This window comes from Salvelinus fontinalis, chromosome 39 (genome assembly GCF_029448725.1).
Source record: "Salvelinus fontinalis isolate EN_2023a chromosome 39, ASM2944872v1, whole genome shotgun sequence".
NCBI lineage: Eukaryota > Metazoa > Chordata > Actinopteri > Salmoniformes > Salmonidae > Salvelinus > Salvelinus fontinalis.
The window spans coordinates 19,392,403-19,406,321 of record NC_074703.1 but is presented as its reverse complement, the minus strand read 5'-3'; the positions used below and the strand labels follow the sequence as shown (position 1 = coordinate 19,406,321).

Here is a 13,919-nt window from a genome sequence, read left to right as displayed (position 1 = left end):
TTTGACTTGAACTGTACTGAACAAAAATGTAAACACGACGTTCAACAATTTCAATGGTTTTACTGAGTTACAGTTCATATAAGGAAATCAGTCAAATAAATGAATTCATTAGGCCCTAATCTATGGATTTCACATGACTGGGCAGGGGTGCAGCCACAGGTGGGCCTGGGAGGGCATAGGCGCACACACTGGGGAGCCAGGCCCAGCCAATCGGAATTAGTTTTTCCACACAAGGGGGCTTTATTACAGACAGAAATACTCCTCAATTTCATCAGCTGTCCGGGTGGCTGGTCTCAGATGACCCTGCTGGTGAAGAAGCTGGATGTGGAGGTCCTGGGCTGGAATGGTTACATGTGGTCGCCGGTTGTGAGGCCGGTTGGACGTACTGTCAAATTCTTTAAAATTACGTTGTAGGAGGTTTATGTTAGAGATATTAACATTAAATTCTCTGGCAACAGCTCTGGTAGACATTCCTGCAGGCAGCATGCTAATTGCACACTCCCTCAAAACTTGAGACATTTGTGGCATTGTGTTGTGTGACAAAACTGCATATTTTAGAGTGGCTTTTTTTGCCCCCCAGCACAAGGTGCACCTGTGTAATGATGTTTAATCATCTTCTTGATATGCCACACCTGTCAGGTGGATGGATTATCTTGGCAAAGGAGAAATGCTAACAAGGATGTAAACAAATTTCTGCATAAAACAAGAGCGAAATAAGCTTTTTGTGCGTATGGAAAACTTCTGGGATCTTTCAATTCAGCTCATGAAACATGGGACCAAAACGTCACATGTTGCGTTTACATTTTTGTCCAAACACTCACCAGTAACTACATTTGAAAATGAACTGGGGATGAAACCTAGTTCCTGAACCCGCCCCTGAGCAAGGCAGTTAACCCTCTGTTCCCCGGGCGCACGAAGACGTGGATGTCGATTAAGGCAGCCCCACGCACCTCTCTGATTCAGAGAGGTTGGGTTAAATGCAGAAGACACATTTCAGTTGAATGCATTCAGTTGTACAACTGACTAGGTATCCCCTTTCCCTTTCCCATTATCCACAATATTGTAGATGTTATCTCCTTATCTGCAATATTACAGTTGTTATCCCATCATTTTGCCAAGAGGTTACCTCCATTAAATAAGCCACCTAAAAACACAGTCTAACTTTGTGCCCAAAGAACTTAATTCAATATTTTGATGTAAAATGAATGTGTGGTTTCCGCCCCGGCTGTGTTGTCTCACCGAGTGTGTGAGTTTACCAGGCCAGACCAATCACAGCCGCCAATGACGCTGATGATGAGAATGACGAATATGATGACGTGTGTGTGCGTGTGTGTGGAGTAGGTGACTCTTGCTGTGGATTCGAGTTTCTTTAAGTGAACCTCATCCCTGATAATGGAAAAGCAGGACTATATTTGGAGGGGGTGATGTCACAAGTGGTTGACGGTGAAGCCTTTATCTGTGTGAGCATGTGTGTGACAGTCTGAGAAACCACTGGCAGTAGCCGTGTCTGTCTTTGGAACCACTGGCGATTGGGTTTAACTACTGAGGGTGAGTTGACCAGACCATTAGGAATCGTATTTGAACTGAGAGAGTTGGAGGCCAAGACACTATACACCATACTATCCAAAGTATTTTTCTCTGTTTTCCCTGTGGGGTTGAGAGTAGACTGTTGTGTGGTGTGTCTGTTTGGTGGTCTTTGATTAGCATGGTTCTCTAGACTACAGGACTTTTACTGTTTCTGTTGTCATTCTATTATAAAGTGTTCTAGTAGCATACACTGAACATAATTGATGGGTGTAGGTTACACTATTCACAGGCATGTGCAATTCAATGGCTTGTGTGATTACTGACTGTCCATCTTTTGTTTTCATGCAGGGATCTCGCGTGCACGATGTATCACCTGAAGCTGTCGGTGTTCCTTCTCGTGCCTCTCGTGCTGCTGCGCTGTGTCGCCACCGCCCCTAGCAACAGGTGAGAGCGCAAAGCTGCCTCGGTTATTTCCGTTGTTTCTGAGTGTCACTTCTGTGATGTCCAATTACAAGTGTCGTGCAGTGTCGCCGAAAGTTCAATTGTCACTAGGAAGCGGGTTTAATTTTGCAGGTGAATGAATCACTCAACTGATTTAGCACCGGTTTTAAGCTGACACATCCAGTGACTTGGAACATCCATCTTGAACCGTAAGAAATCAATTAACGACGTGGGTAGTCTAACTCTAAAATCGGCTAATCACATTGATGAGATCATTGAGATGAATATCCATTGCAATCGTGACATCGAAGAGGTCGGGTTTTGTCTTACCAAGGCAGAGACAGGAATATGTGGTTCGCGTAAATGTGATCAAGTGCGTACTGGAGGGGGACTAGTGGCCACTCCATTGCGCCCTCGAGAATTGAGCTGATGTTTTGAAGTGGGCATCAGTCACCGGTCTGAGTGACGGGTTGGATCTTTCCTCATCCTGATTCAGGTACTTCACGTCATCTAGTGAGCAGGAAAGCGCGCTCCCGAACAGAGAAGGCTGGCTCGTGCCCGGGATCGTCTCCAACCCCTTTCTCGGCCTCATTTCCGCGCGGCTACAGAGAGGGCTCACATCTGTCAACAGGTAAGGTTGCACCTTATTATATAAATCGCACCTATTTTATCGATTTGTTGATTGAGTGCAAATGTTGATAATTTTGCCGAGACAACACTGTAAGAAAATTATTATTTAGTAAATGGATCCACAGCCTTTTTTTAATATACTCAACTCGTCAGTCAAAAGTTGTATCTGAAATTTTATCTGAACTCAACATTTTTAGTTGGCGCCAGAATTTGCTCCGATTTAAGAAAAATCTAAGTTAGGGACACCCACACATTCAAATAGTGCTTTTAACATACAATGTTTTCAACCTACATATTTGACACATTGACATAAACATGATTACATTGTGCATGATGATTTTATACAGTCATTTTTATTCAACATGTCCTCACCTGGGATTTGAACTTACGATCTCTGGGTTGCCGGCATCCCTATCTATGTGCTACCCCACCATGTATAAATGAACATGCACAATGCCATCATGTATGTCAACATGTGTGAAATGTGTAGGTTAAAAACTCCGTTCGGGCCAACTAAAAAATGTAAGTTCAGATAACACTTTGACTGAAAGTTGAGTAAACAAAACAAAAGGCTGTGGAAACTAGTTACTAAATAATATGTTTTTAACAGTGAAGATTCATGTGGATCAGAATTGAACTAAGCTGAAATTTGTGGGCGGGAAAATCACAGAATATTTCAATTTATAGTGATAATAGTATTATAAATTCAATTAAATAATAGTGATCGTAATAATAATAATAGTCAGTACAAATAATAATAATAATAGTACTATTATTGTTACTAGTATCATTGTTATGGTGGGCTATTTTTATCCACTTACCGGCAGTATGTCTGGTAGGCCAATAACTCTGCTACATTTTCCTGATCTTCATCCCTCTATAAATGTTTAGATAAGTAAGGCATCATTTGTTTGACATATCGGATGAAGTGATTGCTGTCCTCCCATATCCCATCAGCCACCACATAGAGAAAAGGAAGTGCAACACAGCTACCTGTGTGACCCAGAGACTGGCCGACTTCCTGACCCGCTCCAGCAACACCATCGGCACGGTGTACGCCCCCACCAACGTAGGCTCCAGCACCTACGGGAAACGGGATCTACTGCGGCCTCCCAGCTATCTGCCTCTCTAGTGATGCATGGGTTGAATCCCACTGATGTAGGATATGCTCGGCTGAAATGACCACGCCGCCATGTATAGGCCAATGTATACTTTTCAAAACAACAATGATGGTTATGAATCATTAACTTGAGTTTTTCGGTTCTTTTATAAACTTCAGAAAAAAACAGCGCCTTTTGGTATAGAATAATAACAAAAAAAGTATTTGTTACACAAATCAGACGAGAGGCTGATGAGATAATAGTCTCTGTTCTGTGACCCTAACTGGTTCAACTCAACACTAACCCCACAATGGCATGTGAATAAAATGTGATGTAAAAAAAAGTAAACGGGTGCATAAGGCATATAAAATACAAGTTTTGTCGTTCTGTTTGTCTGTTGTGTAGGTTATTTGTTTTTTGTAATAAAGTTGATGGATTTTTGAAAGTTGTTGGTTACACCGCTGGGTGAAACTGCCGGGTCACACAGGTAGCCGTGTTGCAATTCATGAACCAGAGTCACACTGTTAACAATGAGGCGGTGTGCCCTAGTAGGAAGACCACTTTGTGCAGCTCACCCTGCACTATCAAGTCTACCTCTGATAAGCTTCCCAGTAAATTAACCAAGCAACCAAGAAAAGTGCTAAAAATAGCCCATATTAACAATGCAGCCTGAGAAACAAGGTCCATGAAGTCAATAACTTGCTTGTAACAGATTACATTCATATTCTGACTATCTCTGAAACTCACTTAGATAATACCTTTTGATGATACAGTGGTAGCAATACATGGTTATAACATTTACCGAAAAGACAGAGATGCCAACGGGGGCGATGTTGCGGTAATTATAAAGAACCACATTCCTGTAAAGCGTAGAGAAGATCTAATACTGTTGAAGTAACATGGCTACAGGTTCATCTGCCTCACCTAAAGCCCATTCTGGTGGGAAGCTGCTATAGACCACCATGTGCTAACAGTCAGTATCTGGATAATATGTGTGAAATGCTTGATCATGTATGTGATATCAACAGAGAAGTATACTTTCTGGGTGATTTAAATATTGACTGGCTCTCATCAACCTTCCCACTCAAGACAAAACTTCAAACTGTAACCATTGCCTGCAACCTGGTTCAGATTATCATTCAACCTACCAGGGTAGTTACAAACAGCACAGGAATGAAACCATCTACATGTATTGATCACATCTTTACTAACTCTGCAGAAATTTGCTTTAAAGCAGTATCCAGATCCGTCGGATGTATTGATCACAATATTATAGAAATATCTAGGAAAACCAACGTTTCAGAGGCTGGGCCTAATATAGTGTATAAAAAGTCATATAAGAAGTTTTGTAGTGATTCATATGTTGATGATGTAAAGAATATTTGCTGGTCTGTGGTGTGTAATGAGGAGGAACCGGACGCTGCTCTTGACACATTTATGAAATTGCTTATTCCAGTTACTAATAAGCACGCACCCATTAAGAAAATGACTGTAAAATCTGTTAAATCTCCTTGGATTGATGAGGAATAGAAAAAATGAATGGTTGAGAGGGATGAGGCACAAGGTATGGCAAGTCTGGCAGCACACTGATTGGCAAACGTACTACAAATTAAGAAATCATGTGACTAAGCTAAATAAAAATAAAGTATACTATGAAACAAAGATAAATTATATAAAGAATGATAGTAAAAAGTTTTGGAGCACTTTAAATTACATTTTGGGGAAGAAAGCCAACTCGGCTTCTTCATTCATTGAATCAGATGGCTCATTTATCACAAAACCCACTGATATTGCCAACTACTTTAATGACTTTTTCATTGGCAAGATAAACAAACTTAGGAATGTCATGCCAGCAACAAACGCTGACACATCTAAGTATATCTGACCAAATTATGAAAGACAAGAATTGTACTTTTGAATTCCGTAAAGTCAGTGCGTAAGAGGTGAAAAAATGATTGTTGTCTATCAACAATGACAAGCCACCGGGGTCTGACAATCTGGATGGAAAATAACTGAGGATAATAGCGGATGATATCGCCACTCCTATTTGCCACATCTTCAATTTAAGCCTACTAGAAAGTGTGTGCCCTCAGGCCTAGAGGGAAGCCAAAGTCATTCTGCTAGCACGCCTTACTTGCTCAAATCGCTGACAATCAGCCTGTTACCAACCCTTAGTAAACTTCTGGAAGAAATGGTGTTTGACCAGATACAATGCTATTTCACAGTAAACAAATTGACAACAGATATTATCGATCATAGTCTGCTGCTGGAAAAAAACATTTGTGTTATGGCTTTACACCCCCTGCTATAATGTGGATAAAGAGTTACTTGTTTAACAGAACACAGGGGGTGCTCTTTCATGGAAGCCTCTCAACATAATCCAGCTAGAAGCAGGAATTCCCCAGGGTAGCTGTTCAGAATAACACTATCAACAAGGCAGGTCCTACAGGCCCTGGTTTTGTTGCAGTAAGAGAGACTTGGGAAAATTGCATGTCAATCTCTCATGGCTCAAAGTGGAAGAGAGGTTGACTTCCTCATTACTTGTTTTTGTAAGAGGTGTTGACAAGCTGAAGATACAGAGCTGTCTGTTTAAAATACTAGCACTCAGCTCGGACACCCATGCATACCCCACAAGACATGGCACCAGAGGTCTCTTCACAGTCCCCAAGTCAGGAACAGACTATGGGAGGCGCACAGTACTACATCGAGCCATGACTACATGGAACTCTATTCCACATCAGGTAACTGATGCAAGCAGTAGAATCAGATTTAAAAAGTAGGTAAAAAATACACCTTATCGAACTTCGGGGACTGTGAAGTAACACAAACATAGGCACAGTCACATGCATACACACACATGATAACATAGGCACTATACGCACTATACACACACGTACACATGGATTTTGCGTTGTAGATATGTGGTAGTGGAGTATGGGCCTGACGACACACACTTACTTAGTGTGTTGTGAATTCTGTAATGAATGTAATGTCATGTTTTTAAAATTGTATAACTGCCTTAATTTTCCTGGAAGCAAGGAAGAGTAACTTCTGCCTTGGCAGCAGCTAATGGGGATCCATAATAAATACAAATACAAATACTGCACATCATTAATAGTTTCAGTCATGCAGAGGCAATGTTGAGCTATTTTATATATTAAATAAAGCATTCACTTACCATGAACAAACCAAATAAGTTACTCAACAGATACATGTAATAGCAGGTATTGGAGGGGGAAGGTGTGACGCACTACATTAACCTGTGTTTGATTAATACCATTCCCAATGTGAGCAGAAAATGACACCTGTATTCCACTGCTTTTTAACCCAGACATGAGAGGATATACAAAAAAATTGCACAGAGGTTAATTAAGCTGATGATGCCATACACAGACCAACCATTAAGCCCCCAAACATGGCTGCCACTGTGTGATGAGGGTCAGAGGTGTGTCAAGCTCTTCAAATGAATAACACGCATATAGCCTACCTCTAGGATAATGTACATCAAGAGTAGTCAATTAGACAGGGGTAATTCACGTCGACGGAGATGTCGTTGATGCATTGCAATACTGATTACTGATGAGAGTTGTCTATCAGTGACAATGTCACTGACGATGCAATTAACTACTCCATTATACTCTCTCTCTCTCTCTCTCTCTCTCCCTCTCTCTCTCGGCCGTCATGCAGGCTGCCATCTATCACTCACACCATATTCCTTCCATTTAGAGATCATTGCTTGCTGCTAATAGCAAGTTGGACATGTCTTTTAACAGCGCTCCAGAAGAAAAATAAACGGCCCTTCCGAACAGCTCATAGAAATGTTATAAATAGGTATGAGGTCCAGACATGAATAAAATACATCAATATCACGGCAGGGAGGGATAGAATATATATGAGAGAAACAATAAATTCAGTGTGGCTATAGCACCTTCAGATGCCAAGTACAACCTTTGCTTTTCAGGCCACCTTTGGTAATTTGCCTCAATGGCTATTTACTATACAGGCAATTCAAGTTGAGAATTGCCATTGACTGAGAAGAGAACTATTACCCTGGAAGAATTCTGGTTATGTTCTATTATTATATTGAAACAGAAAACTCTGTTTCAGAAGTGTACTACAGACCTTATAAGCGTTGCATCACATAGACATGTTTTAAGGGTTCGTAATATAATGAAAACATCAAGGCCTTCAACCTTGTAAACAATACAGATTTAGGATTTTTATTCAGATCCCCATTAGCTGTTGAAGAAGCAGCAGATATTCTTCCTGGGGTCCACACAAAACATAGAATATGACAAAATACAGAACACTAGTGGACAGGAACAGCAACACAAATTTAAACTGAGAACACTACGACTTAAGAACAATACAACTATTTACTAAAAACAAAATACAGAAAAAAAAAAAACAGTACTAAGAATAATGTGTGTGTGTGTTACGCACGCCTCTGAGAAGAGGGAACGCAACTCCCTGCTATAACTCAACTCTCTGAAGTGCAAGAGGTATGGACTGTAGGTGCGAGCAAGGATGACACAAAAGCAGATTTTACCGTTTACTTGGATTTATTTTCTTACACGGTAATATGGGGAAAAGGGGCTGGACGGAACCAAAGCAAAGAAAGTAAATATCAAAGTTCCCCCTCTCCTATCTAACCTGCCTACCCCCTTAACTTACCTAACTTAATACCGCCTGGTGCCCTAACCAAAATACAGGGGGTGGTCCGCCCAGGTCTTACCTAGTGTGCCTAGACAGTAAATATACTACGGGTATATGTATGCCCTCGGGCCTCTTGCCTAAGCACTCCCAAAGTGCCTTCTCCTTCCCCCCCTGGGAACAAACGAAATAGAGTAATTATTAACGATTTCACAAACACTCACAAACACAGGACATAGCAAAACTGCTACCAACAACAACAGTACATACCAAACTTTCTGATACACAACCAACACTATATCACAATCTAATTTTTCTCTCTCTCCTCTCTCTCCAAAACTCTTGGGGCAGAACACTGGCTTTTATCTTCAGGTGGCAATGGTGATTAGAGTCAGCTGCTTCTTGACGAGGGGGCGGGGTCAGCTCCAATCACCAATTAGCCTGGGGTTGACCAACAGCTGGTTGGGGAGTACTTCAGGAAGCCATCTCCTGAAACACACACTCAAATACAAAACAGAACACAGAAACTGGGGAACGTAACAGTGTGTGTGTGTGTGTGTGTGTGTGTGTGTGTGTGTGTGTGTGTGTGTGTGTGTGTGTGTGTGTGTGTGTGTGTGTGTGTGTGTGTGTGTGTGTGTGTGTGTGTGTGTGTGTGTGTGTGTCTTCACAGTCCTCATTGTTTCTTGAGGTGTTGTTTTATCTGTTTTTTATAACTGTTTTTTTATTGCTTGCATGAGTTACCTGAGGTGAAAAAGAGAATTCCATGTAGTCATTGCTCTATACAGTTGTGTGCATCCTGGGACTTGGGGACTGTGAAGAGGCCAATGATTGCGTGTCTTGTGAGGTATGTATTGGTTTTTGAGTTGTGTGTTAACTGGCTGAACAGACATTTCAGCTCTTTCAGCACGTCAATAGTTCTTACAAAGACCGACACTGAGTGATGCAGTCAATCTCCCCTCCAATCTGAATCAGGAAGGACTGACATGCATGTAATTGACATTTGCCCTCCGTGTACATGTGAGGGCCAGACATGCAGCTCTGTTCTGGGCCAGCTGCAGCTTTTCTAGGTCCTTTTTTGTCGCACTTGCCCATACAACTGAGCAATAGTCGAGAAGCAACAAAATCAGAGCTTACAGGACTTGTTTGGTTGCATGTGATGTTAAAAAATCAGAGCATCTCTTCATCACAGACAAACCTCTCCCCATCTTTACATCAATATAATAAATACGCCTTGACCCTGACAGTTTACAGTCTAAGGTAAGACCAAGAAGTTTAGTCTCTTCTACTTGCTCTACAGCCACATTATTCATAACCAGATTCAGCTGAGGTCCAGTACCTAGAGAGTGATTTGTGCCAAATACAATGCTTTTGGTTTTAAATACTGTATGTTCAGGACAAGTTGATTCCTAGCCAACCATTCTAAAACTGACTGAAACTATTTGTAAATGTTTTTCACTAGCTGTGGATGCTGACATGTATCGTGTTGAATCATCTGCGGACATAGACACACAGGTTTTGTAAAGGTTGTACTCTTCCTCTTCGTCCGAAGAGGAAGAATAGGGATTGGACCAAAGCGCAGCATATGTTGAATCCATAATTACGTTTATTAAAAAAAAGACGAAACACGAAGAATACTTGAAATGATTACAAAATAACAAAACGAACGTAAACAGACCTGAACTATGAGAACTTACATATAACACGAAGAACGCATGAACAGGTACAGACTACACAAACGAACAAACAAACAAAACAGTCCCGTGTGGTGCACAGACACGGAAGACAACCACCCACAAACAAACAGTGTGAACAGCCTACCTTTATATGGTTCTCAATCAGAGGAAACGTCAAACACCTGTCCCTGATTGAGAACCATATAAGGCTAATTACCAATGACCTAAACATAGAAAAAACATAGAATGCATAGAATGCCCACCCCAACTCACGCCCTGACCAACTAAACACATACAAAAATAACAGAAAACAGGTCAGGAACGTGACAGGTTTTGTTTAATGCTAATGGTAGATCATTTGTAAAAAATAGAGAACAGTAAAGGGCCAAGACAGCTCCCTTGTGGAATACCACACTTTACATGGTTGACGATAGAGAAGCTTCCATTAAAGAAAACCCTCTGTGTTATTTTAGGTAGATAGGTCTCTAGCCATGATATGGCAGATGATGTAAAAATAAAAATATGGTCAATAATATCTTATTATCGATATCTTTCAGCCAGTCATCAGTCATTTGAGTCAGTGCAGTACATGTTGAGTGTCATTCCATATAAGCATGCTGAAGGTCAGTTGTTCACAGAGATAGCATTGTATCTGGTCAAACACAATCTCACAATCCATAAGTTTGCTAAGAACTGGCAAGTTGATTGGTCGGCTGATAAAGTCAGCGAAGGGAGCTTTACACATTTTTGGGTAGCGGAATGACTTTAGCTTCCCTCAAGGCCTGTGGACTGACTTTTCTCAGGCTCAGATTAAAGATGCAGCAAATAGGAGTGGCAATACAGTCCACTAACATCCTCAGTAGCTTTCCATCTAGGTTGTATTACCAGGTGGTTTGTCATTATTGATGGACAGCAATTATTTATCCACCTCTCCACACTAACTTTACAAAATTCAAAAAATTTATTTAATTATTAGGTATTTTATGCATTAATATGATGACCACAGTTGGATTTCACATTTCGTGCTTAAGTTTGCCCACCAAGACGCAGAGTGGTAAGTGTCCATGTTTAATATAATCCACTGAACACGACAAAAAATACAAAATAGCAAAGTAACCTAACCGAAACAGTTCCGTGTGGCATGAACACAGACACAGGAAACAAACACCCACCAACCAACAGTGAAAACAGGCAACCTAAATATGGTTCCCAATCAGAGACAATGCAAAACACCTGTCTCTGATTGAGAACAATATCAGGCCAATTGACAAACCTAAACATAGAAACACATAACATAGACTGCCCACCCCAACTCACACCCTGACCTAACTAAAGACAAAACAAAGGAAAATAAAGGTCAGAACTTGACAAATAGTCATAAAAAATGTGGCAATATCAAAAGGAGCCCTCTGATTCAATAAAGATGAAGTTGAATTAGTCTTTCTGCCTATAATTTCATTTAAATTTCATTTAAATTTCTCAGTTTACAATATGTCTTCCAATCAGATGTGCAGCCAGGTGTATTTGCCACTCTCTTTGTTTGATTTCTCTCAAAACCATTTCGTTTTTAAATTCCTTATCAATCCAAACTTAACAGTTTTAAGTCAGTTTCCTAATAGGTGCATGCTTATTGATCACTGTAAGTAACAATTTCATAAATGCATCAACTGCAGTGTCTGGATGATCCTCATTACACACATCAGGCTACCAAATCTTCAACATAGGAATCATTATAAAACCTTTTTTATGATCTCTTATACAATATTTTAGGCTCAGCCTTTGGAACCTTGGCTTTTCTGGATATAGCCACTATATTATGGTCACTACCTCCAACGGTTGTGGATACAGCTTTAGAACAAAGTTTTGCTGTATTAGTGAATATATGATCAATACACTTGGATGATGTAGTTCCTGTACTTTTTATAAAAACTCTGGTAGGTTGATAACAGCTTTATCTCTATGGAGTGTTTGAGCTAATTCCATCAATACTGTTGATAGTGTAGCCTATTGCCACGCCCTGACCATAGAGAGCCATTGTTTCTCTATGGTGTAGTAGGTCACGGCATGACTGGGGTGTTCTAGTTTATTATTTCTATGTGGTGTTCTAGTTTATTATATATTTTTTATATTTTTTTATTTCTATGTTGGTGTGCTTGATATGGTTCCCAATTAGAGGCAGCTGGTATCGTTGTCTCTAATTGGGGATCATATTTAGGTTGCCTTTTTCCACCTGTGTTTTGTGGGATATTGAATTTTGTATTTTGAGTTAGTGCATGTGCACCTCTGCAGTCACGGTTTGTTGTTTGTTTCTTGTTTTTGTTTGATAGTTTCACTTTACATTTACATTTACATTTTAGTCATTTAGCAGACGCTCTTATCCAGAGCGACTTACAGTAGAGTGCATACATTTTATTACATTTTTTTTTTTACATTTTATTACATTTTTTTTTTTTTACATACTGAGACAAGGATATCCCTACCGGCCAAACCCTCCCTAACCCGGACGACGCTGTGCCAATTGTGCGTCGCCCACGGACCTCCCGGTTGCGGCCGGCTGTGACAGAGCCTGGGCGCGAACCCAGCCGCGAACCCAGAGACTCTGGTGGCGCAGCTAGCACTGCGATGCAGTGCCCTAGACCCCTGCGCCACCCGGGAAGTCACTTTAATACATTATGTGGAACTTTAATAGCGCTGCGCCTTGGTCCGTCTCTACAAACGACCGTGACAGAATATCCCACCACACCAGGACCAAGCAGCGTGCTACAATGGGGAAAATAAGTTGGACATGGGAGGAAATAATGGAAGGACAGGAGATCCTTCCTTGGCAGGAGTCACAGCAGACGCAAGAAGAGAAGGGAGAACAGCGACGACGCCGGGATTCGCGGCCACAAGGAAAGCCCAAAAGACAGCCCAAAATGTTTTTTGGGGAGGGGGCACACAGGGTGGTCGGCGGAGCCGAGGTGTGAACCAGTGACAACATGGGAGGAGGTAGCGAGGTGGTCGTTCGACCCAGGGAGAGTGCCAGAGCCCGCCTGGGAGTCAATGGAACAGTGCGAGGAGGGATACCGGAGAATGGAGTTGGCGAGGAGTATGCGGCAACGCAGGCGTTTGGAGGAGGGTGTTACCAGTCCAGTGCAATCTGTGCCGATCCCATGCATCAGGCCTCCAGTGCGCCTCCCCAGTCCGGTACGTCCTGTGCCTGCTCCTCGCACTCGCCCAGATGTACGCCTCCAGAGCCCAGAATGTCCTGTGCTAGCTCCTTGCACTCGCCGTGCGAAGTGTGTCATTGTTCCGGTACAATTTGTGCCGGCTCTACGCGCCAGGTCTCAAGTGCGCCTCCACAGCCCAGTGCGTCCTGTGCTAGCTCCTCACACTTGTCGTGCGAAGTGTGTCATCGAACCGGTACAATTGATGCAGGCTATACGCACCAGGTCTCCGGTGCGCCTTCACAGCCCAGTACGTCCTGTTCCTTCTCCCGGCACTCGCCCCGAAGTTCGTGTCACCAGTCCGGTGCCACCTGTACCGGCCCCACGTATCAGGCCTCCAGTGCGCCTTCCCAGTCCGGTACGTCCTGTGCCTGCTCCTCGCGCTCGCCTTGAGGTGCGTGTCACCAGTCCAGTACCACCAGTACCGGCCCTACACACCAGGCTTCCTGCGACGATCCCCAGTCCAGAGCTTCCGGCGACGGTTCCCAGTCCAGAGCTTCCGGCGACGGTTCCCAGTCCAGAGCTTCCGGCGACGGTTCCCAGTCCAGAGCTTCCGGCGACGGTTCCCAGTCCAGAGCTTCCGGCGACGGTTCCCAGAACAGAGCTTCCGGCGACGGTTCCCAGTCCAGAGCTTCCGGCGACGGTTCCCAGTCCAGAGCTTCCGGCGACGGTTCCCAGAACAGAGCTTC

At 42.5% G+C, this 13,919-nt stretch overlaps 1 protein-coding gene across 1 annotated transcript; it reads left to right on the top strand.

Annotated features, from left to right (window-relative positions):
• The first annotated feature begins 1,379 nt into the window (after window positions 1-1,379).
• LOC129838665 (islet amyloid polypeptide) lies at window positions 1,380-4,085 on the top strand. The gene is made up of 4 exons (XM_055905786.1): window positions 1,380-1,548; window positions 1,876-1,971; window positions 2,465-2,599; window positions 3,556-4,085. The coding sequence occupies exons 2-4, from the start codon at window positions 1,892-1,894 to the stop codon at window positions 3,728-3,730; spliced, it is 390 nt and encodes a 129-aa protein (XP_055761761.1). The 5' UTR covers window positions 1,380-1,548; window positions 1,876-1,891; the 3' UTR covers window positions 3,731-4,085.
• The last annotated feature ends 9,834 nt before the right edge of the window (window positions 4,086-13,919 follow it).